This window comes from Callospermophilus lateralis, chromosome 3 (assembly GCF_048772815.1).
Source record: "Callospermophilus lateralis isolate mCalLat2 chromosome 3, mCalLat2.hap1, whole genome shotgun sequence".
NCBI lineage: Eukaryota > Metazoa > Chordata > Mammalia > Rodentia > Sciuridae > Callospermophilus > Callospermophilus lateralis.
In genome coordinates, this window is record NC_135307.1 from 157,848,911 (window position 1) to 157,872,820 (window position 23,910).

Genomic DNA, 23,910 nt, shown 5'->3' on the forward strand with positions numbered 1-23,910 from the left:
CCTGGCGTGGAAGGCACATTGCCTCAATTGGAGGAGGGGCAGAGCCACCGCCAAAGCCTGCGAGGGAGACTTTGCAGCTATACAAGAGCAATATAAATATATAGGGGGAAAAATCAATAACACAACAGTTTCACCAAGCAGAAAGAAACGCGATCAGTATGAAAAGACAAGGAAAGAAAGGACCACAAGCAATGCAGGTCAACTCAACTTTAGAAGAGGTAATATCTGCAGCAGATGGAATGTCAGATAAAGAATTCAGGATATACATGCTTCAGATGATCTGGAGTCTCAAGGAAGACATTAGACAGCAAAATCAGACAATGAAAGACCACTTCGACCACTTTGACAATAAATTACATAAACAAATCCAAGAAGCAAAAGATCAATTATACAGGGAGATAGAGGTTATAAAAAACAAACAAACAGAAATCCTGGAAATGCAGGAAACAATAAACCAACTTAAAAACTCAATTGAGAATACTACCAGCAGAGTAGAACACTTAGAAGATAGAACATCAGACAATGAAGACAAAGTATTTCAACTGGAGAAGAACATAGACAGCTCAGCAAAGCTGTTAAGAAACCATGAGCAGAACATTCAAGAAATATGGGATAACATAAAGAGACCCAACTTAAGGGTCATGGGGATACAGGAAGGTATTGAGGTCCAAACCAAAGGAATGAGCAATCTATTCAACGAAATAATATGAGAAAACTTCCCAGACTTGAAGAATGAGACAGAATTCCAAATCTTAGAAGCCTACAGGACGCCGAATGTGCAAAATCATAAGAGATCCACACCTAGACACATTATAATGAAGATGCCCAACATACAGAATAAGGAGAGAATTTTAAAAGCTACAAGAGAAAGGAAGCAGATTACATTTAGGGGTAAACCAATCAGGATAACAGCTGATCTTTCAACACAGACTCTGAAAGCTAGAAGATCCTGGAATAACATATTTCAAACACTGAAAGAAAAGGGGTTCCAACCAAGAATTGTGTATCCCGCGAAATTAAGCTTCAGGATGGAAGATGAAATTAAAACTTCCATGATAAACAAAAGTTAAAAGAATTTGCAGCTAGAAAACCATCTCTTCAAAACATCCTCGGCAAAATATTACAGGAAGAGGAAATGGAAAATATCAATGAAAACCAACAGCGGGAGGTAGTACAGTAAAGGTGGGGGGGAATAATCAAAGAGGAAAACAAACCATGTTTAGTAACATAAATAAACAAATATGGCTGGAAGAACAACCCATATCTCAATAATAACTCTAAATGTTAATGGCTTAAACTCACCAATTAAGAGACACAGGCTAGCAGAATGGATCACTAAACAAGACCCAACAATATGCTGCCTTCAGGAGACGCATTTGATAGGAAAAGACATACATAGACTGAAGGTGAAAGGTTGGGAAAAATCATATCACTCATATGGACTTCGGAAACAAGCAGGAGTGTCCATACTCATATCAAATAAAATAGATTTCAAGCCAAAGTTAATCAAAAGGGATGAAGAGGGACACTACATACTTCTCAAGGGAACCATACACCAACAAGACATAACAATCATAAATATATATGCCCCAAACAATGGTGCAGCTATGTTCATCAAACAAACTCTTCTCAAGTTCAAGAGTCTAATAGACCACCATACAATAATCATGGGGGACTTCAACACACCTCTCTCACCACTGGACAGATCTTCCAAACAAAAGTTGAATAAGGAAACTATAGAGCTCAATAACACAATTAATAACCTAGACTTAATTGACATATATAGAATATACCACCCAAGATCAAGCAGTTACACTTTTTTCTCAGCAGCACATGGATCCTTCTCAAAAATAGATCATATATTATGTCACAGGGCAACTCTTAGACAATATAAAGGAGTAGAGATAATACCATGCATATTATCTGATCATAATGGAATGAAATTGAAAATCAACGATAAAAGAAGTAAGGAAAAATCATGCATCACTTGGAGAATGAACAATAGGTTACTGAATGATCAATGGGTTATAGAAGACATCAAGGAGGAAATTAAAAAATTCTTAGAGATAAATGAAAACACAGACACAACATATCGGAATCTATGGGACACATTGAAAGCAGTTCTAAGAGGAAAATTTATTGCTTGGAGTTCATTCCTTAAAAAAAGAAAAAACCAACAAATAAATGATCTAATACTTCAACTCAAAATCCTAGAAAAAGAAGAGCAAAACAACAGCAAAAGAAGTAGAAGACAAGAAATAATTAAAATCAGAGCTGAAATTAATGAAATCGAAACGAAAGAAACAATTGAAAAAATTGACAAAACTAAAAGTTGGTTCTTTGAAAAAATAAATAAAATCGACAGACCCTTAGCCACGCTAACAAAGAGAAGAAGAGAGAGAACTCAAATTACCAGCATACGGGATGAAAAAGGCAATATCACAACAGACACTTCAGAAATACAGAAGATTATCAGAAATTATTTTGAATCCTTATACTCCAATAAAATAGAAGATAGTGAAGGCATCGATAAATTTCTTAAGTCATATGATTTGCCCAGATTGAGTCAGGAGGATATTGACAACCTAAACAGACCAATATCAATTGAGGAAATAGAAGATACCATCAGAAGACTACCAACTAAGAAAAGCCCAGGACCGGATGGGTATACAGCAGAGTTTTTCAAAACCTTTAAAGAGGAATTAACACCAATACTTTTCAAGCTATTTCAGGAAATAGAAAAAGAGGGAGAACTTCCAAATTCATTCTATGAGGCCAACATCACCCTGATTCCTAAACCAGACAAAGACACTTCAAAGAAAGAAAACTACAGACCAATATCTCTAATGAACCTAGATGCAAAAATCCTCAATAAACTTCTGGCGAACCGGATACAAAAACATATCAAAAAAATTGTGCACCATGATCAGGTAGGATTTATCCCTGGGATGCAAGGTTGGTTCAATATACGGAAATCAATAAATGTTATTCACCACATCAACAGGCTTAAAAATAAGAACCATATGGTCATCTCGATAGATGCGGAAAAAGCATTCGACAAAGTACAGCATCCCTTTATGTTCAAAACTCTAGAAAAACTAGGGATAACAGGAACATACCTCAACATCGTAAAAGCAATCTATGCTAAGCCTCAGGCTAGCATCATTCTGAATGGAGAAAAACTGAAGGCATTCCCTCTAAAATCTGGAACAAGACAGGGATGCCCTCTCTCACCACTTCTGTTCAACATAGTTCTCAAATCACTGGCCAGAGCAATTAGACAGACGAAAGAAATTAAAGGCATAAAAATAGGAAAAGAAGAACTCAAATTATCACTATTTGCAGATGACATGATTCTATACCTAGCAGACCCAAAAGGGTCTACAAAGAAACTATTAGAGCTAATAAATGAATTCAGCAAAGTGGCAGGCTATAAAATCAACACGCATAAATCAAAGGCATTCCTGTATATCAGCAACAAATCCTCTGAAATGGAAATGAGGACAACCACCCCATTCACAATATCCTCAAAGAAAATAAAATACTTGGGAATCAACCTAACAAAAGAGGTGAAAGACTTATACAATGAAAACTACAGAACCCTAAAGAGAGAAATAGAAGAAGATCTTAGAAGATGGAAAAATATACCCTGTTCATGGATAGGTAGAAGTAACATCATCAAAATGGCGATATTACCAAAAGTTCTCTATAGGTTTAATGCAATGCCAATCAAAATCCCAACGGCATTTCTTGTAGAAATAGAGAAAGCAATCATGAAATTCATATGGAAAAATAAAAGACCCAGAATAGCAAAAACAATTCTAAGCAGGAAATGTGAATCAGGCGGTATAGCTATACCAGACTTCAAACTATACTACAGAGCAATAGTAACAAAAACAGCATGGTACTGGTACCAAAACAGGCAGGTGGACCAATGGTACAGAATAGAGGACACAGAAACCAATCCACAAAACTACAACTATCTTATATTTGATAAAGGGGCTAAAAGCATGAAATGGAAGAAGGATAGCATCTTCAACAAATGGTGTTGGGAAAACTGGAAATCCATATGCAACAAAATGAAACTGAATCCCTTTCTCTCGCCATGCACAAAAGTTAACTCAAAGTGGATCAAGGAACTTGATATCAAATCAGAGACATGGCGTCTGATAGAAGAAAAAGTTGGCTATGATCTACATACTGTGGGGTCGGGCTCCAAATTCCTCAATAGGACACCCATAGCACAACAGTTAATAACTAGAATCAACAAATGGGACTTACTCAAACTAAAAAGTTTTTTCTCAGCAAAAGAAACAATAAGAGAGGTAAATAGGGAGCCTACGTCCTGGGAACAAATCTTTACTCCTCACACTTCAGACAGAGCCCTAATATCCAGAATATACAAAGAACTAAAAAAATTAGACAATGAGATAACGAATAACCCAATCAACAAATGGGCCAAGGACCTGAACAGAAATTTCTCAGAGGAGGACATACAATCAATCAACAAGTATATGAAAAAATGCTCACCAACTCTAGCAGTCAGAGAAATGCAAATCAAAACCACCCTAAGATACCATCTCACTCCAGTAAGATTGGCAGCCATTAGGAAGTCAAACAGCAACAAGTGCTGGCGAGGATGTGGGGAAAAGGGTACTCTTGTACATTGCTGGTGGGACTGCAAATTGGTGTGGCCAATTTGGAAAGTAGTATGGAGATTTCTTGGAAAGCTCGGAATGGAACCACCATTTGATCCAGCTATTCCAATACTCGGTCTATTCCCTAAAGACCTAAAAAGAGCACACTATAGGGACACTGCTACATCCATGTTCATAGCAGCACAATTCACAATAGCAAGACTGTGGAATCAACCTAGATGCCCTTCAATAGACGAATGGATAAAAAAAATGTGGCATTTATACACAATGGAGTATTACTCTGCATTAAGAAATGACAAAATCATAGAATTTGGAGGGAAATGGATGGCATTAGAGCAGATTATGCTAAGTGAAGCTAGCCAATCCCTTAAAAACAAATGCCAAATGTCTTCTTTGATATAAGGAGAGTAACTAAGAACAGAGTAGGGAAGAAGAGCATGAGAAGAAGATTAACATTAAACAGGGATGAGAGGTGGGAGGGAAAGGGAGAGAGAAGGGAAATTGCATGTAAATGGAAGGAGACCCTCAGGGGTATACACAATTACATACAAGAGGAAGTGAGGGGAAAGGAGGGAAAATATAAGGGGGAGAAATGAATTACAGTAGAGGGGGTAGAGAGAGAAGAGGGGAGGGGAGGGGGGAGGGGGGATAGTAGAGGATAGGAAAGGCAGCAGAATACAACAGACTCCAGAATGGCAATATGTAAATCAATGGTTGTGCAACTGCAGTGATTCTGCAATCTGTATATGGGGTAAAAATGGGAGTTCATATCCCACTTGAATCAAAGTGTGAAATATGATATATCAAGAACTATGTAATGTTTTGAACAACCTACAATAAAAATTAATTTAAAAAAAAAAAAAAGAAGTGAAGTGTTTCCAGGCATGGTGGCACACACCTGTAATCCCAGTGGCTCCAGAGGCTGAGGCAGGAGGATCATGAGTTCAAAGCCAGCCTCAGCTAAAGTGAGGCACTAAGCAGTTCAGTGAGACTCTGTCTCTAAATTAAAGTAGAAAATAGGGCTGGGGATGTGGCTCAGTGGTTGGGTGCCCCTGAGTTCAATCCTTGTCCCCTCTGCCCCCCACCCCAAAAAGAAGTGGATTGTTACCATATCAAATGTCTAGAAATGTGGAAGCAGCTTTGGAAGTGTGTGATAGATAAAGGCAGGAAGAGTTTGGAAGTGATGCTATCAAAAACTTGTATTTCCATGAGTAGTGTCAGTGATCCTGGTGAGGGCATGCAAAAGAAGAACTATGGAGAGAGCCCAAATCTTCTTAGTCTCTCTAAGTAGTTGTGAAGAGATCATTGGTAGAAAAATGGACAGTAAGGACAATTCTGATAAGATCTCTGATGAAAATGGGTATAAGGTATTGGACACTGGAGGAAAGGCTGTTCTTGTTACAAAGTGGCAAAGAACTTGGCTGAACTATGTCCTTGTCCTAGTGCTTTAAGGAAGTTGAAACTTAAGAATAATGGACTAGGATATTCTGCAGAAGACATCACTAAGCAAAGTATTGAGGGTGTGACATGACTTCTTCTGATTGCTTATAGTAAAACGTGAGGTCAGGGAAATGAATTCAGGATGGAATTTATAATTCAAAGGGAATCAGGGACTTCTCCATCTGGCCAGGTTGTAAAGACTGAGAAAGTAGATTCAGGAGAAAACATGAAGAGTATGACCAAGTCGACCTTAGATAGGGAGATCAGTGATATTCATCCAGACAGTGAGAGAATGACCTTGAAGGTGTTTCTGAGCTCTTCTGGCTGCCCCACCCATCACAGGACCAGAATTCCAGGGCTTTGAAGGCTTAATGGCTCCCAAGGGGGGGCTAGATACCTCAGGTCTCACTGCCCAGGGAGGCACAGGCTCTGCTCCATGTATTCAGGCACAATGCTCCATGACTGCTGCGAATCAAGAAGACCCAGGTGGGCTCAGGCACCCCTCAGAAGGCACAGCCTATAAACCTTGGTGTATCCATGAGTGCCAACTCTTGTAGTAGGCAGAGTGTCAGAGCTATGGTGGCAGGGACACCTCCACCTAGATTTCAAAGGATGTCTCAGAAAGCACTGGGGACTCAGGCAGATCCCTGACCATGGGTTGGGGCAATAGTAGGGAACTCCCACTAGCAGAGCTGTGGACATGTGACTACCCCCTAAGACTGCAGAGCCATAAAGCCACCCATATGTGTGATTCCAGCCTGGGAGAACCACAGGCAAGATCCTGACCCATGGGAGCAGCTGTGTGGGCTGTGCCCAACAAAGTCATGGGGTCAGGGTCATGTGGTGCCGTGGGGTCCCAACCCTCTTCCCAGTGTGTCCAAGGGGTAGGGCATGGGGTGAAAGATCATTATCAAGCCTGAAGATTTATTGGCTGCTTCTTTGGATTTTGGACATACTTGGGACCTGTTACCCAGGAGTTTTTCTTTCTTACTTCTCCTTTAGGAATGGCAATGTCCATCCTGTGCCTGACTTACCACTGTGTTGTGAAAGCACATAACTTGTTGGATCACAGGTTCAAAACAGAGAGGAATTTGCCTCATGATGAATTATCCCTGGGGTTTACCCACATCTGACTTGGATGAGAGACTGGGCTTTAAACTTTTAGGTCGGTACTGGGACAGTTTAAGAGTTTTGGAGCTACTGGGATGGAATGAATGTCTTACTATGTAAGATGGGCATGAATTTTGGGGGGGGCTATGTATGGAGCACTGTGAGTTGAGTGTTTGTGCTCATGGAACCACCATTTGACCCAGCTATCCCACTCCTTGGTCTATACTCAAAGGACTTAAAAACAGCATACTTCAGGGACACAGCCACATCAATGTTTATAGCAGCACAATTCACAATAGCTAAACCATGGAACCAACTTAGATGCCTTTCAATAGATGAATGGATAAAAGAAACTGTGGTATATATACACAAGGGAATATTAGCATTGAAAAAGAATAAAATTATGACATTTGCAGGTAAATGGATGGAGTTGGAGAATACCATGCTAAGTAAGCCAATCCCCCCCCCAAATCAAAGACTGAATGTTTTCTCAGATAAGTGGATGCGGATCCATAATGGGGGTGGTGGTGGGGGAGCATGGGAGTAATGGAGGAACTTTGGATAGAGCAAAGAGGAGGGGAAGGGAGGGGGCATGGGGGTAGGAAAGATGGTGGAATGAGATGGACGTCATTACCCTAGGTTCATGAAAGAAGACACGAATGCCATGACTCTACTTTGTGTATAACCAGAGACGTGAAAAATTGTGCTCCATATGTGTACTATGAATCAAAATGCATTCTGCTGTCATGGATAACAAATTAGAACAAATAAATCAATTAATTAAAAAACATTTATGTTGAAACTTATGCACTAGAATTAGGAGGTGAGACCTTTAGGAGGTGATTAAATCATAATCCCCCCCCCCTCATAAATGGGTTTAATGACCTTCTAAAAGGGCTGGAAGGAGAAAGTTTATTCCTTTTTTTGCTCCTCTGCCACGCGAGGACACACTGTTCATCTATTCTGGAGGATGTGACAAGGAACCATCATGGAGGCAGAGAATGAGCCCTCACCAGACACTAAATCTGCTGGTGCCTCAGTCTTCGACTTCCTTTCCAGCCTCCAGAACCGTGAGACATAAATTTCTATTGTTTACAAATTGCCCAATCTAAGGTATTTTGTTAAGCAGTAGGAACAGACCGAGACAGGCACATTGTGAACATCTACAACCAATCCCCCTGGAGTCCTATTGATGTGAGCTAGAATTTATAGCCATTCTTGTGAAAGAGCACTTGAGACCAAATTAGAGGAAAATATAACGTGTTGGCACTCTATTTGACAGTCTTGGCAGGGCATCAACCGTCAGCTGTGGGAGCACGCCATATTGAATGTCCAGCTCCGTTGAGCCTTCAAATGACTGCAGCCCAGCTAACATTGACCTTAACTGCAGGAGAGATACTAAGTGAAAAATGTCCCAGCCAGGCTTTTCTCAAATTCCCGTGCCACAAAATCATGAGCAAAAAATAAGTAGTTATTTTAAGCTGTGGAGTGTTGGAGTCATTTGTTATTCGGCAATAGTCACTGGAACAGCCACCTTACTTGACCTTCCTATTGCTTTCTTATACATTGCAGAGTTCTACATATCTTGAATATTAAGACTTAAGACTCTCTGTTCCTTAAGCTTTAGTGTTGATGAACATGGATTCACCAAGTCTCACCCTGAAGGCGGAACAAATAGATGGGTTTTTAGTACAAAATATGTGCTAGAATATTAGTGTGAGACTTTGGGAAATTTCTTGCCCTCATTTCTTCATCTGCAAAATGAGGATAATAATAATAATATTAACCTTAGAGACTAGAATAAGGGTAGCTGGGTTCCAAAATGCTAAGCAGTATCTAGCACCTACTGGGCACTGGGCAATTGTTAGTTGTTTTAATGTTACTTTAGCTTGAAGCTCCCTCTGACCCTGCCTCATTGGCTTTCTATCTTACTTCCTTTGCTTCATTTGATATTGGCTAAAGGCCTTGATCCCTGCCTTCCCTGACTGTCTTTGATCTCAAGAGCTGATCACCTGCCCCAAATTGTGCCTGGTCTGGGTGAATTTTGTTTATACCTGTGTTTCAAAATGGTCATATCCCAACACTAAACAGTCCCATTGCAATAACAGGGATGAAGCTGTAATGATTAAACAGGGTCCTGGCTGACATTTTCATGCCGGGAATGTCCTAGCAGACCCTTAAGAAATGCTTTCTGCCCCGTTGAGCAATAGCTAATTAAGCAGCACCCTCTCAGTGATGTGTGGCACGTGGAAAGGACATTGCATTGTACCTAAGCAAAGGTAGAAGACATTTTATGAGCATTTATGAAATCACTAGATCTGACAAGAGGGGGTGATGACTGAGCTTTGAGGTCGGCAATCAGAGAGAGGTAGATGGCTATCAAAACTGGCCTGTCACAATTCATAACAGTCAAATTATGGAACCAATCTAGGTAACTGTCAATGGATGAATGGATAAAGAAAATGTCGTATATACACACACAATGGAATTTTATTTGGCCATAAAGAAGAATGAAATTATGTCCTTTGCAGGAAAATAGATGGAACTGGAGAGCATTATGTTAAGGAAAATAAGCCAGATTCAGAAAAGTCCAGGGTCATATGTTTTCTCTCACATGTGAGAGTTAAAGAGAAGAAAAAAAAAAAAAAGGAAAAAAAGGAGGGGGAGAAATCTCACGAAAATTGAAGGGAGATCATAGGGTAGAGGAAAGGAACCAAGGAGGAGGGGAGAGGTACAGGGGAAGGACATTGACCAAGTTATATTGATTATGTCATATGCAGTACAAACATGTAACAATGAATTCCACTATTTTGAATAATCATAAAACACCAATAAAAATATGAAAAAAATCCCCTGGGTTACCTAAAAATTGAACCTTCCACATGCAGATAATTGAACATTTGCCATACAGGCCAAAATATATAACCAATGTTTATAAGGGCTTACATGATTTTTTTTCTCTTATCTATCAGGGATAGCATCTGTAGCATTCTTTTTTTTTTAGCAGGGGTTCTGGGATAGACCCCAAGGGCACTCTACAGGTGAGTTACAGCCCCAGCCCTTTAAAAAAAATTTTTTTTTAAATACACGACAGCAGTGGAACACATTACAATTCTTATTACACATATAGGGCACAATTTTTCATATCTCTGTATATAAAGTATGTTTATGCCATAGCCCCAGCCCTTTATTTTGAGATAGGCTGTCCCTAAGTTGCCCAGGCTGGCCTCAAATTTGCCATCCTTTTGCCTCAGTTTCCTGAGTAGCTGAGATTACAGGCAGGTTTCCACCATCTGTTTCCATCTTTAATCTTATTTTGGAATATCTCGGTGAGAGAATGTCTGGGAAACACTACTGTTCCATTCACACATGCAGGCAGTTAAGAAAGAAAATTTGACACCGGTGTTTCCAATCTTCCCACTTCTGGGTGTTAGGGCAGAGATGCCCAATGATGAGAGGCTGCCGAGCACCTGGCCTTGTCCTGGTTGTGTGGGAGGCTGTTCTTATCCCCAAAGTGCTCAACTTGCTACTCAACAGTGGATTTGGAGAATGGCTCGGTCATTGTTCTTTCCTACAGTAATTCTCACTAAGCAAGTGGTGAATTAGAGATGGCCACCAATCCACTGTCTCTGCACCAGGAGGCAGAGCCTATTTCCCTAGAATGTGGGCTGCCCTGTGACTATTCACCCAGCAAAAGTGGCAAGTGATGCATGCCCACTCCAGGTCGATCCTTTATGAGGACTGGCAGCTTCCCCTTTTGTCTTGGAACGTTTTCTTTAGGAGTCATGAGCCACCTACCAAAAAAAATCCAACTACCTTTCTGGGGACCCCACATAGAAAGGAGAGGCCCTGAGACTTACATGGAAAAGGAGAGAGGCTGAGCCATTTCAACATCCCAGTTGAGTCTACAGTAGACTTCAGCCCCAGTAACTTTCTGACTCCAACTGCATGAGAGACCCCAGTGAGACCTTAGCAGAACTATCCACTTGTGCCCTATCATCCCACAGAACTGTGATAAACAGTAATTTTTTTTTAAAGTCATTCAAATTGGTGTGGTTTATTGTACAGCAATAGATGACCAAAACGATGGCGATATCAGGAGTTTTAGTTGGAGGGAGGACAGAGTAATCATCTTTTTTTTTGGGGGGGGGGGTGGGGAGGTCCCAAAGACCACTAATATTCAGAAGAAATAAGATTAATCAAGAAATTCTGCTGAGACTTTCTACAGGGTTTAGCCATCGTCAGGAGGCATTGTCTTCTCCATTCTGGAAGGGATGGCTTAAGTGTCGAGGGTGGGGGTGGTGCTACAGTTAAATAGATCCCAAACAGGCATCTGTTGATCAAGGTTTCACAAGAGCAATGTGCATGTGCTGTCATTGTAGCACCACTTTTAGAGAGGTCTCTCTGATCTCCAGTAAAGGGGGCTTGGTACTATTCGAGTTGGCCATCCCAATGTGTACTGTGTAGGTTTCCCCCAAACTTAGATGCCTCTGTTCCTGGGGGAGCTGACCTCAAATGCTTTGGAAAGGTTTTAAGCCAAGGTGTTAGGAACAAACAAAACAAAACAACAAAAACACTCAAAAGCTCCGAACATCCGTCCATGTACCCTCTTGAAATAATGGGCTGGGGAGTAGCTCAGTGGTAGAGTGCTTGCCTGACATGTGCAAGACCTCCTTTCTTCTTGTGAGAGCCCTCAGCCACTGGAGAGAAAGCTTTCACATCCACTTCAAAACATCTCACACATCAGAAAATACGGAGGCATTGTTGTTGTGTTGGTATTTAATGAACCCTGACAAAGACAACACAGATTTTAAGCACACTGGCTTCCCTTGTTTTCCCCATCAATTCTGCTTCAAAGCCTTGCGTTAGTCAACATTGTGTTCTTTGAGGATCTGCAGAAAGGAAAGGCTCTATTGTTTCATCTCTGTTCAGCCTTTGTATGTAAGGAGACCAATAATGCACAGTAGAGCTTTTTACTGGGGGGGGTTGGTTGGCTGTTGAAGGACAGAAGCATGTCCCCAGTGAAAAGACGGTGATTCTACAGAATTTTAGTGGAGTCAAGGACATGTGTAGTTGGAAAATCACCAATTCCTCCAACCCATGGGTTTCAATACCACAGAAATGAAAGTTTTCAAATTAAAAAAAATGAAGTTCTGTTACGTCTTTGTCTGGAAGACAGGGGGTGGTTATCTGTAATGAAAGTATTCAAGGGCTCATTCTGAAAGTAGCATTGAAGTCAAATTTCGCCAAACCCTGATTCTGTTGCTAAAAAAGCTATTTCATGAATCCAGAAGCATCCTGTCTAATAGGAAATTTTTGTGATGATGGAAATAGAATTGAACTAAATTTCAGCAGCTGAATTAATCTGTGTGGCTATTAAGAACTTGAAATGATGGGTGGGGATTAGGTCAATTGTATAGTGCTTGCCTAGCTCTGGAATCTATCCTCAGCACCATAAAAATCAAATCAAAACAAAACAAAAAAAATCAAACAAAACTTGAAGTGAACTGAGTGTGATTTAAGAATTGAATTTTTATTTAGCTTGAACTAATTTAGTATTAAGTATATGTAGTTACGGATAGTTAGTGTCTACTACATTGGATAGTGTGGCTCTAAAAAGATAGTAAATATAAATAGATTGAGAAGACATTTTAAGATGAGGTATAAACTGTAGCCCAATAAGAAATTAAGGTTGAATGACAGGTAGGTGTTGTTTATTTAGTCTCTTATTTATTAATTGAAAACAATATTTGTTAAGGGTTTCATCAGGTTTAAAGACCACTGATTTGGAGAAAAGCGAAGATTTGGTCACAATGAAGTATGGTCATCAGGCCCAATATCAGAGAGGTTGATTCTGTCTCCTATTAGCATTTCCCAAAACAATGAATCTTTTATATTCTGAAGGCATGCAAAGACACACTTGCTTCCAAATGATGCAAAGGCTCCAAAATACTCACCATCATCCATAATTCCAATAGTCACACCTTTCCCAGTGTATCCCAGCTCCCAGGCTTCTGCCACATTCAAATCAAGCCCTGGTGTACCATCTGCTTGCCCAGTGTTGATCTGTACCAGACCAAAGCAGAGAATCTTATTAGGCTGGTGTTGTAAAGCACACATGTAGTTTGTTTGATGTTCTCTGTAGCCATGTGATAGTCTAGGGCCAGCATCAGGGCCACATCTTCCATAAAACAGTACTTTTGGGTGCCCCCTTCATCTCTTACAGCCTTCCCTCTCTATTTTTTCATATAAACAATTGATGTTTTTTGTTTTATGTAAATATGCAAATAATGTTTCATATCTGTCATCTCTTAAACTAGATGGCTGTCTTCAAGCTCATTCTATGTAACATGTTTAGAGTTTTTCATTGCAAGAAACCGTCCTTGAGACAGAATTAAATGCTTAGTATCATAGCTCTTTGTGTATACTTCACATTTTGAATGCAGCACACACCGTCTTGGTTTATTCTTATTTAGATATAATTTTCCTCACAAAAAACACAATATCTTTTGCACATCCTTTGAAAATTTAGTACCATCATACCAAGTCTTGCTCAAAAATATTTGTTGAACTGAATTAGATAGGGGGGGCTCACCTTTAGTACAATGTTCTAATACAGATAAAGCCGTCACAAAATTTAAAAAGAAATGAGAGATGAAGAAAAATTCCACATTAATGTGTTCATTGCTCTCTTTTCCTGAATCTTTGTCTTGTGCAAGATTTTCTCAAAGATGGTTTGTAAAGAGAAAAAGTACTGAAGTAAGAGTTTGTACTGGCAAAAGCCCACATTTATTGATGGCTGTTCTGGTATTACTGAGATATTGTGTGAATTGCATTAGTGTTCTTCATACAAGTTACTGCTATTCTCCTTCCAGGCACAGGTTTAAAACTATATGCTACACATCCTTTGAAGTTATAATGGCCATGTAACTGGTTTTGGCTAATGGCATGTGAGCTTGTGTGCTGTTTGCCACCTCCAGGCAGAAACTATAAGAGATAATGCATAATTTGCCTCCTTTCCTTGCTGAGGTGCTTATAAAAGCAGTTAGGATGGAATTTAGATTGTGCTTGGTCATCCTGAGCCCCTGAAGGATTATGAAACATTAATTATGTAGCAAGAATGAGACACAATCTTTGATTTGAGATTTGTTTGTTACTGTGACAAACCTAACCTGTTCTAATATAATAAACTCATCCAATTCCAGATTGGACTTTCAAAATTCCATGCACTAAACCATAAGGCACACATAGTCAAGCTCTGAAGCTCCAAGAGGGAAATTGTGATGCATTCCTGTGATGTAGCCGTCCATAGGACTGTAATTTAATTTTCTCTCTTGTTTAACATATTTTAAATAAAAAAAGCTCCATTTATATTTATAAATTAGTCACTCTTTTTACAAAAGCATGACCTCCAGTTTGGGATGGTTTAGAGTCTCTGATCTCCTTTTAAATATGACCCAACCAATCCACGTGGATCATGGCAGACTGTTGTCAGAAAATATTCACTTCACCCGACAGATTGGATTTCAATGCCTCAAGTTCTGCATCAATTAAACCTCATGGAATTGATTTGCTGCCATTGTTTAGGAAGCACTAAGAGATGCTGTTTTGCTACATTAGTCTCTGGGCTGTATTATTCACCCCTTGTGAAGTCACCAGGTTCTTTCCCTTTTGCCAGTGACTTTGTTGTGTCCTCCCATTACTCTACCTGTTGAGATCCCTGGATTATTCTTCCCACACTTTAGGTTTGACTGGTATATATTTTGGCAAGACTTGATTCACATAAAGGTGCCCTTTTTGGGTGTCTGGAAGAATATGCTCAGCTGTTGGGCTTTGACCTTAGAAGATCATTGCTATTTAGCAGTTCAGGAAGAAAGCAGAGTAGGGCATGAGATGCCTAGCAGTGAGAGAAAATAATGCATTGCACGAGATGCTGGTAAGATCCCACTGGATAATGAGGAAATAGAAATATATCTTTTATGCAGAGTTTCAACAAGAGAGACACTTACCAGATACCACTGCTTTGTAAAAAGAGGATCATTCATGTTGATGTCAATCTCGTTGATGTCTCTGTATCCTCGCTTTTTTCGGTCAAATCCTTCTTGTTGCAAGGCCATCTTTACCTGGAATGACAATTCTGGTAAATTACCCAAACACCCTTTTTTGGAATTCATTCCCATGGATTCAATTTTCATTTGTAAATGACTTTAAAAAAAAAAATCTTTCCTCAGCCAAAGGAAGTTCACCTCATGTAACTCTCACTTTACGATTATTTCCCAAGAACATTTACTTGTGGTTGCACTGAACAAACAGGCCTTGGTGATGGTCTCAAAGTGGAGTGCCTTAAGATTAGAATTAGATGGAGAAAATTTTTCTCAAGGAAGATGAATAAGGGTCATTAAGTAAAATAAAAGAAAACAACAGAATATATCTATTTTTTCCCTTTTTTTATTGGTTGTTCAAAACATTACAGAGCTCTTGACATATCATATTTCATACATTAGATTCAAGTGGGTTATTAAGGAAAGGAGATTGATGTGGATTCAGGGAGGCAGAGATTGAGAATGCATCACTCACATTTCTGGAGGGCTTCCTAGCCTTTGCGTTTGTTGATGGTACTGTTTATCACACTTGGGAGTCAGTCAAAAGGAAAAAAAAAATCAAAACCTCAAAACTAAACAAAAGAAAACCTACCTGTTGGAGAGCCAGAACAGCAGAGTTCTAGAAGGTAAGTAAGAGACCTTTGAAAGTAAATTCATGCATGGTGCTGCTGTCCTTGTATTGACATTTTATTTTTGGACAGTCAGATAGAACCCCAAGGTCATGAATCGAAATTAAATTTAAGAGCTGAGTTAGTTCAAGCAGGCTCCTGGCCATGGTGAAGCTTTGTCCGAATCAGGAAACTCTCTCACTTAGGCATTCACTACTTTATCATTAAATAGTTGTGGCCAGTGTGACCATCTGTGACACAAGGAGTAGGCACCAGTATGAAAGTGTGTGCTGGATATTTATTATTATTTTTATTATAATTTGTGGTACACATTCATTTTCCTAGCTATCCTCAGAGTATTTGAGGGGACTTCCTCAAATCCATTAGTATTGATGGGAGTAAAATTCTAGGCATCTGACTACTCTAAAGACACTGAGTACTCCCTAAGTCTCATAGTTCATTCATGGCGCTCTCTCTCTCTCTCTCTCTCTCTCTCTCTCTCTCTCTCTCTCTCTCTCTCTCTCTTTGAATTTTCAGAAAGTGATGCAAGGGCAAGGAGCCCTGGGAGTCCACTTATCCCAGAGGTTCACTCACCAGACTTTACCTTTAAAAGGATCCTGATTATAGTTTTCGCAGCCCCACCCCAAAACTCTTCCAAGACTGATTCTTCAGCTGCCCATTGATTGTGAGTCCCTGATATCTTCTGCATGCAGTCAACAACCCTAACTGATACGGGATGAGAGTGAGGCAGCAGGGGCCAAGCCAAGAGTGATAGTTGGAAGAGAAGAATAAAGAGACCCCAGGTGTTGTCCCAAACTCTTTCCTTGCGCCTGGAGGTATTGTGGAGTGAAATTGATCAAATTATTTACATGCCTATAAAAATATGGCGTCATGAAGCCCACTATTCTGTATAATTTAATGTGCACCAATAAAAATATTAAAAACAAAAACCCTTCCCTCCAGTATTGCCCTGGACTGTGGAAGAACTTGGGGAAGATGAGTTCCTCACTCTTTCGATTTGCACACCTACCCATGAAGTCCTGGGTACATTTTTTTTTTCTAGAAAAATTCTAACTATCAGAAATTCTCTACATATAAAAAAAGAGTGTTAGGTATGACATTGGCTCTGTGAGTTCTTGGATTATTTCCAAAAGAGTCATTCACTGTGGCATGGCTTTAAAAAATTCCCTCCAAAGAAATAGTGAAATGATTTAAAAAATGTTTGGGTGGGTAGTTTTATAATGGGTAGAGCAGATAAAGTCATGTCCACCAAATGAAGACCAATTCTGATTCAAATATGCATATATGTATATGTACTTATAAATATATAAAAATCATGTATATAAGTTACACATATGAACGGATGTGGTGGCCTGTAATCCCAGATGCTCCGGAGGCTGAGGCAGGAGGATCATGAGTTCAAAGCCAGCTTCAGCAAAAGTGAGGTGCTAAGCAACTCAGTGAGACCTTTTCTCTAAATAAAATACAAAATAGGGGCTGGGGATGTAGTTGAGTTCCCCTGAGTTCAATCCCTGGTACCAAAAAATAGAAAAATTATACACATACATATACTACCATCAACATCACCACCGTTAAGAAGCAGATGCCAAGATGGAATGAAATGTAGAAGAATTTAATTAGGAGAGAAAAGAAACTTTGTTGTAAGTCTGACCCCAAGAAAAGGACAGAGTGAACAGTTGTTTAACTATATCCTTGACTATAGTTAAGGAAACTTTGCCACCTAAGGAGACTTTGGCAAGACTGCAGAAGATTCGAATTTGACTATTAGAGGAATCCTGGGTCTCCGAGGGATGGGCCTGCCTTAGTATCCTTTCCTGGCTCAGTAACTGGCCAGGAGCAGCTATGGGAAGTGATAGATTTCAGAGTGCAGCAGTTGGAGTCCTTGGTCAGTTATTCTCCCTGAAGCCAGAGGTCTGCAGGGCATATTCTCATAGCTGCCACAGAATACGTATGTGTGTGCATGTGCATATAAATTAATGTAGGACATTTGAAATGCCTAAGTAAATGCATAGATTTCAACCTGGAAAGATCATTACAACATGCATCTCCTGAAACCTTCTTTTACTGTGGAAGCAAGTATTTAAACAAGAGCGTTGCTTTAGCTTGGGAAGGAAGGAGCCTGAATTCAGTCATGGCATCTTTCTTTGTGGGTCCCACAGTGAGGGCTTTGTCTGCTCTACTCATTAAATGGAGACTGACTAGCTTCCATTGAGGTATTCTCCTTATATTGGATTCATTGCCATGAGTCATTTCCCTGAGATAGCACCTTTCCTTGCCAGGATTTTCAGGAAACAAGAGCATCAGTGTAGAAATTTGAAAAATCTCATCTATATGTTGTTTCCCAGATGCCCAAGAACAGAAAGACTTGCACCAGATTTCATCTTTTTAAATATCAGTGCAGGAATGTTCTACTACAATCACTCCAAAATCAATTAGACCAAGTGTCCTCTAATGAAAAGATTACTTTAGTTCATTTTCATAAAATTAATTTTTTAATTTCATAAATGAGAATTTAATGGAAACCAGCGATGCTTTGGAATGCTGCAGTCTCTGGGTACCATCTCTCCTTGCAGCTCAGGAACTTACAAATTATGACACTGGAGAAGGTTTTCTAAGTCTATTAATTTATCTTTCTGTCCTCAGTGAAGATCACAGTTATATTTCAAAAGAGAGGGACACTTTAATAAATATATATTTTTCACATTTTGCATACAAATAACTGGAGAACACTTTTTATGATACCATGCAACCCTATTATTTTTATAGGTTCTAATTTAATCCTAATTCACATTAATACATAATCATAATCATACTATATATAAAATTGTGTATTCTTTATTTACCGTGTATCTTACCGCATGAATTTTAATGTGCTACTATATAGTCATCATATTTTAATTTCTATACACCCAAAGAGACTTATACTATAATTTGTCCAACTATTTCTTTCTTATGGTCAGTTGGATTATTTTCTATTATGATTGAAATTATTATGATCAGAGATGTGGTTATAAACTATTTTTAAAGACATATGGGGAAGATTTCAGTGTTACAATTCTGTGTCTGGTGAAGCTCTTATACCATCAGAGAAGTGCCATAGAAGTATTTTTTAGTGTCTAAACCATATTCCGAGCATGATAACTAAAATTCCCCTGACTTATTTTCTCTTCTTTCTCAATTTTAACCTCTCATGTCTGATGTCTGTTATTGCCATTTAAATGTGATTCCAATGATGCGCACACAACTTAATTAAAGCTTCTTCCCCTTCTGAAAAAATAACGTACCTTTCACTGCAGTATTTAGTCTCAGAATACTTCCGTTAATGTTATCATTAACATAAACATGAGTACAAGTAAAAAAATAATGAAAAATATGGAAGAGCAGGAGTGCTTATTACCAGGTATTATTTTTGTTGAAAATGAACAGATGGATAGTACACAATTCTGGTTCAACTTTGAAATCTTAGTTTGGTTTAAGTGACCAATGTAACTCAAGCCACCCTATCTGCCTGGGCCCCTTCCAGCGCTCCTTATCTGGAATTTCTTAGTCAACAGATGTTTTGTGTGTGTCGGCAATATGCCAGTTATGGACCACACCAAGACAGAGCAGAAAATATCCCCCACATTTGCAGACTATTTTATAGTTAGCAAGGCACTTTCATTACCATTATCTTCCCAACAAACCTGTGGGGTGGGTATTATTACAGTTGAGGGAATGGAGACTCAGAAACTATTGTCCAACAGTTCAAAAACATGGCAGAATCCCTGAGGTTGACGGATTCTAGATGTTACCAATTTTCTACTAAGCCGCATTGCTTTTCCCTAAGGGCACGTAACAGTCAACCTTCTAGTATCTGGGACAGCTTAAAGGGGGATGCAACTTTCCCAGGACCTGGGCTATGATCACTTTCCTGCTGGGCCGATAATTAAACAGCTGTTAATTATCATTGAGTGTTCTGGGTAAGGAGGGGCTAGGAGAAAGGGGACCAAGGGTGACACCTGTCTCCAAAGGGGGTGATGAAACATTTTGCTTGAAGTAAGTGTAAGAAAAGAAATAAAAACACAAAACTACTTATTAATGTTGCCCAAAATATTAAAATTTATTAATCCATGATGCTGTGAACTGAGATCATAAAATGGCTGCACTTTGGTTCATAGCCACCAGAATAGAGCTGAGGAGCCATACAGGGAGTCAGGTCCATGCACAAGAACAATAGAATATATATATTTTTAAACTGGACCATACCTTAGGAGCCATGGTATCCCGGACCCTCATTTGCTCTTGGTGCACATGTGAGTAATGATATGCTCAGTAGCAGTAACTACTGAATGTTTGGACACATAAATTGATCATTGCCTTTTATGGTCATGGGTTTTGCTTTTTTACAACCTGGCCACCTTCTCCCTCCTTCACATCCCAATCCAGTTTCTTTGGGACCCTTTTGTCTGCAGTATTGCAGTTCTTTACAAGAGACCAAAATAAATGCTTTCTGCTTTAGTTTGAACTTCAGTTTTGTTTCTGATGTGTTCACAGTGGCATTAATTGTCTCTCACTATTATTTTCTGTACCAGTAAGAATTCATTGATTGATCATTGTTTTGGGTTGACACTATGTTCCTAAAAGATATATTGGGGTCCTAACCTCCGATACCTGTAGAAACTACAATTATGATGGCTGCACTTTGGCCAAGAGGAACCAAAATTTCTCTGTGAACCTTAGAGATCACAATTGGCAAGCTGCTGTTTGTTGCACAGATAAAAATCCCTCGCTTCCAGATAAAGAATGCTCTCTGGAAAGAATGTGCTTACAAGACCATAGATCCCAACAGCTTCCAACAACAGAACTGCTGACTTACTGACTATTCCAAAAGACTTGTTTCCTGGTAACCCATGATTTTAGATCTCAGTCATTTATCTTGTATAGCTTAATGTATAAACAGACCCACAGTGCCAATATAAATTTGTTCAGAATAACTCATGCAACTAATAGGGCCAATTGGAAATTGTTCAACACAAGTTACTTCATCTTGCCCCATTGTTTCCCTTCATCCTCTTCAAAAACCCAGTCTTTCTTCCAGAATGTGTGTCTCACAATTTGCAAATATGTGCTGTACCTGAATGAAAACTGTCACCACTTTTCTTTTAATCTTGTATAAAATTTCCTGGTTTCTGTACCCAAGAATGACCCTATTTGGGAAGAGGTTCATTGTTGATATAATTAGTGAAGATAAGGTCATATTAGCATTGGTCCTCAATCCAACATGGTGGACACTGTTATAATAGGAGAGTAGAGAGATACCAGGAGCATGTATCCAAGGGAAGTCATGAGAAGGCAGAGATTGGAGTTATGCTACTATAAGCCAAGGAATATCTGGGGCTACTGGAAAATGGAGGAAGCAATGAAAAATCCACTCCTTGAAATTTCAGATGGCATGGTCCCAACAACACCTTGTTTCAGACTTCTGGCCTCCAGAACATTGAGAGAATGGATTTCTGTTATGCTAAGCCCCCCAGTTTGTGGTAATTTGTTACATCGGGCTAGGAAACGAATATAATCATGAAGAGAATTAAACTATATTATACTTCCTTCTCATTTGTAAACTTTATTTTGTATTTAAGTGCTCTTATAGTTTTATTTGGACAAAGATTTCTTTAACCATATGTAACTTTTGCAAACAAAGGAAAAAATAAAAATGTGAGCCAAATAAGTTGGTTACCATGTCCACAAACCTCCTTCACAGTCAGAGTCTAAGTCAAATCATCCCTAACTGTGCCTTCCTAAACAAGATTGTTCTTTGGGCTAACAAGTGCATTTGTAATCCAGCTCATCTTGATGATTTTCTCCAGGATTTTTTTTTTCAAGTGGCCATCTCCCTTTCTGTATTTGCTGCAGGAGCCCAAACAATGACAATTCTATCACTCTTGCCATTTGCTGAGAGCAGTGGCAAGATGCATGCGTAAGACATACATTGTGGAATTGATGAAGGATGGTGGGTTTTGTTTTAATGGTAAAACAAAGCAAGTTAAAAACAAAGCAAAGTTTTAAAAAATACTGTCAAAGTATGACTAAGATATCTGTGAAGTTTACTGAAATTTTAGTTTTTCCTTAGTGTTGAAGGAATACTATTTGATGATTAACACTCTGGGAAACTATGTTGAAATAACAAAACCACTGAATAGCTTTCTAATTTTTTTCTCATTCCTTTAAACAGCTGCATATTATTCATTACATAAGCAAATTCAATTATCTTGTCACCCATTGAAGGACATGCTGGTTGATTGCATATTTTCTTGCTAGTTTGCAGTTTTGCACAGGGCTGCAGTGAACATTTTTCACACACATATGCACACACTGTGGTGACATTTTTCAAGCATGTCAGAATAAGTCTTAAGCAGTAGGATTACTGGGTCAATGAATGTGCGATTTTAAATTTTTATAAGGCAATTGTTGCCAAGTGCCCTTCAGAAATTTTGTACCAAATTACATGCTCACCAACAAAGTGTGAGAGTATGAGGAACTTGAGAAATATTTGGACCTAAGACCTGATAATGTGGCGGTTGGGATCCAGTAGTCTGGGAACTGCTAAGGAACTTGTTCTTTAAAGAGCTTCTGGGAGATTGTGCTTTCCATTTTGGGTTGAGGCAAGCTCCTTTGGTTCTGTGACATTCAGCTGTGCCTGTGTCTGTGAAGCAGAGGTCCCCAGCTTGGGTGCACAGCACAATCACCTGGGAAGTTGATAAAATCCTGATGCTTAGGCCAAATCCCCAAGCCGTGAAATGAGGATTGCTGGAGGGAGGGAAGACTTGGCCTCAGCTGTTACTTTCCAGGTGGTTCCAACGGGCAGCCAGGGCTGCAGACCAGTTTGCTGGGGCTCCTATCCTCTAACTGAACACAATGAACACAATGCAGATAGAGAACTGAAATAAAATCAAGCCATAGAGGAGGGCAAGGGACAGAGAGCATCTTCATCAAAAGGACTGCTCTAAGATCCATAAGCAAATATATTCTTTTTGCTCAAGAAAACAGTCTCCCTGTCCTCACCTCACAAGTTGTGGTGGCAGTGATGCAGGACTGAGGATGGGGATGGGATGAGTATCAGGAACAGTGCAAAATTCTCCCTAAACATGGATATATTTTTTTTAAGTGAAAAATCTCTTAATTTGCACTGTCAGTTACTTAGCCCTTATTATGGTCTGAGGATTCCCCTCCCCCAATAGATTAAATAGATTAAGACAAAAGAAAAACAGGAATGCTGGAAAGCATGTTACCTGACCCTGTAGCTACAATGCCCAGGGGTGGGCTTGAGCACATCCTAAGGGATCTACGCATGTGGGATGAAGGGTTAAGGCTGATGTTAGAAGTCCTCTGCCTCATCCTTGCCATTGTTGCCTCTCTGTCTCCTTGGGGACAGAGAATAGGTTAGCATTTCATTGCTGTGATCAAAATATCTGACAAGAACAACTTAGAGGAGGAAAAGTTAATTTTGGCTCATGGTTTCAGAGGTTCACTCCATGGTCAGCTGACTCCACCACTCTGAGCTCAAAGTGAGGCACAACATCATGGATGAAGGGCATGGTGGACGGAAGCTGCTCATGATGATCTCCCAGAAGGGGAGAGGAAAAGGGGAAGGGGCCACAGGGAAAATGCATCCTTCCAGGCCATGTCCCCAGTGACCTATCTCCTCCAGCCACACCCCACCTCCCTACAGTTACCATCCATTCAAAGTAGGATGGACAGATTGATCAAGTTACAGCTCTCACAATCTAATAATTTCATTTCCGAATATTCCTGCATTAACACAGGAGCTTTTGGGGACACCTCATATCCAAACCATAACAGAGAGGCTCTGAATAATTTCTGGTGTGTGCTCATAGAGGTAGGAGTAGACAGCGGAGGGTCTGTTTTTCTTCTCAGGAGGTGCCATAGGCGTGTGTGTGTGTGTGTGTGTGTGTGTGTGTACAGGGTGGGGGG

The 23,910-nt window shown here is 39.6% G+C and overlaps 1 protein-coding gene across 2 annotated transcripts in view; it reads right to left on the bottom strand.

Annotated features, from left to right (window-relative positions):
- Pcsk2 (proprotein convertase subtilisin/kexin type 2) overlaps positions 1-23,910 on the bottom strand; it is a 260,446-nt gene that overhangs the window by 104,793 nt on the left and 131,743 nt on the right. For both annotated transcript variants that reach the window (XM_076848938.2, XM_076848936.2), the window contains 2 exons: positions 15,218-15,331; positions 13,166-13,274 (listed from right to left, as the gene is read on the bottom strand). In XM_076848938.2, the coding sequence (XP_076705053.2) occupies positions 13,166-13,274; positions 15,218-15,331 (223 nt within the window). The remainder of the gene's footprint in view (positions 1-13,165; positions 13,275-15,217; positions 15,332-23,910) is intronic.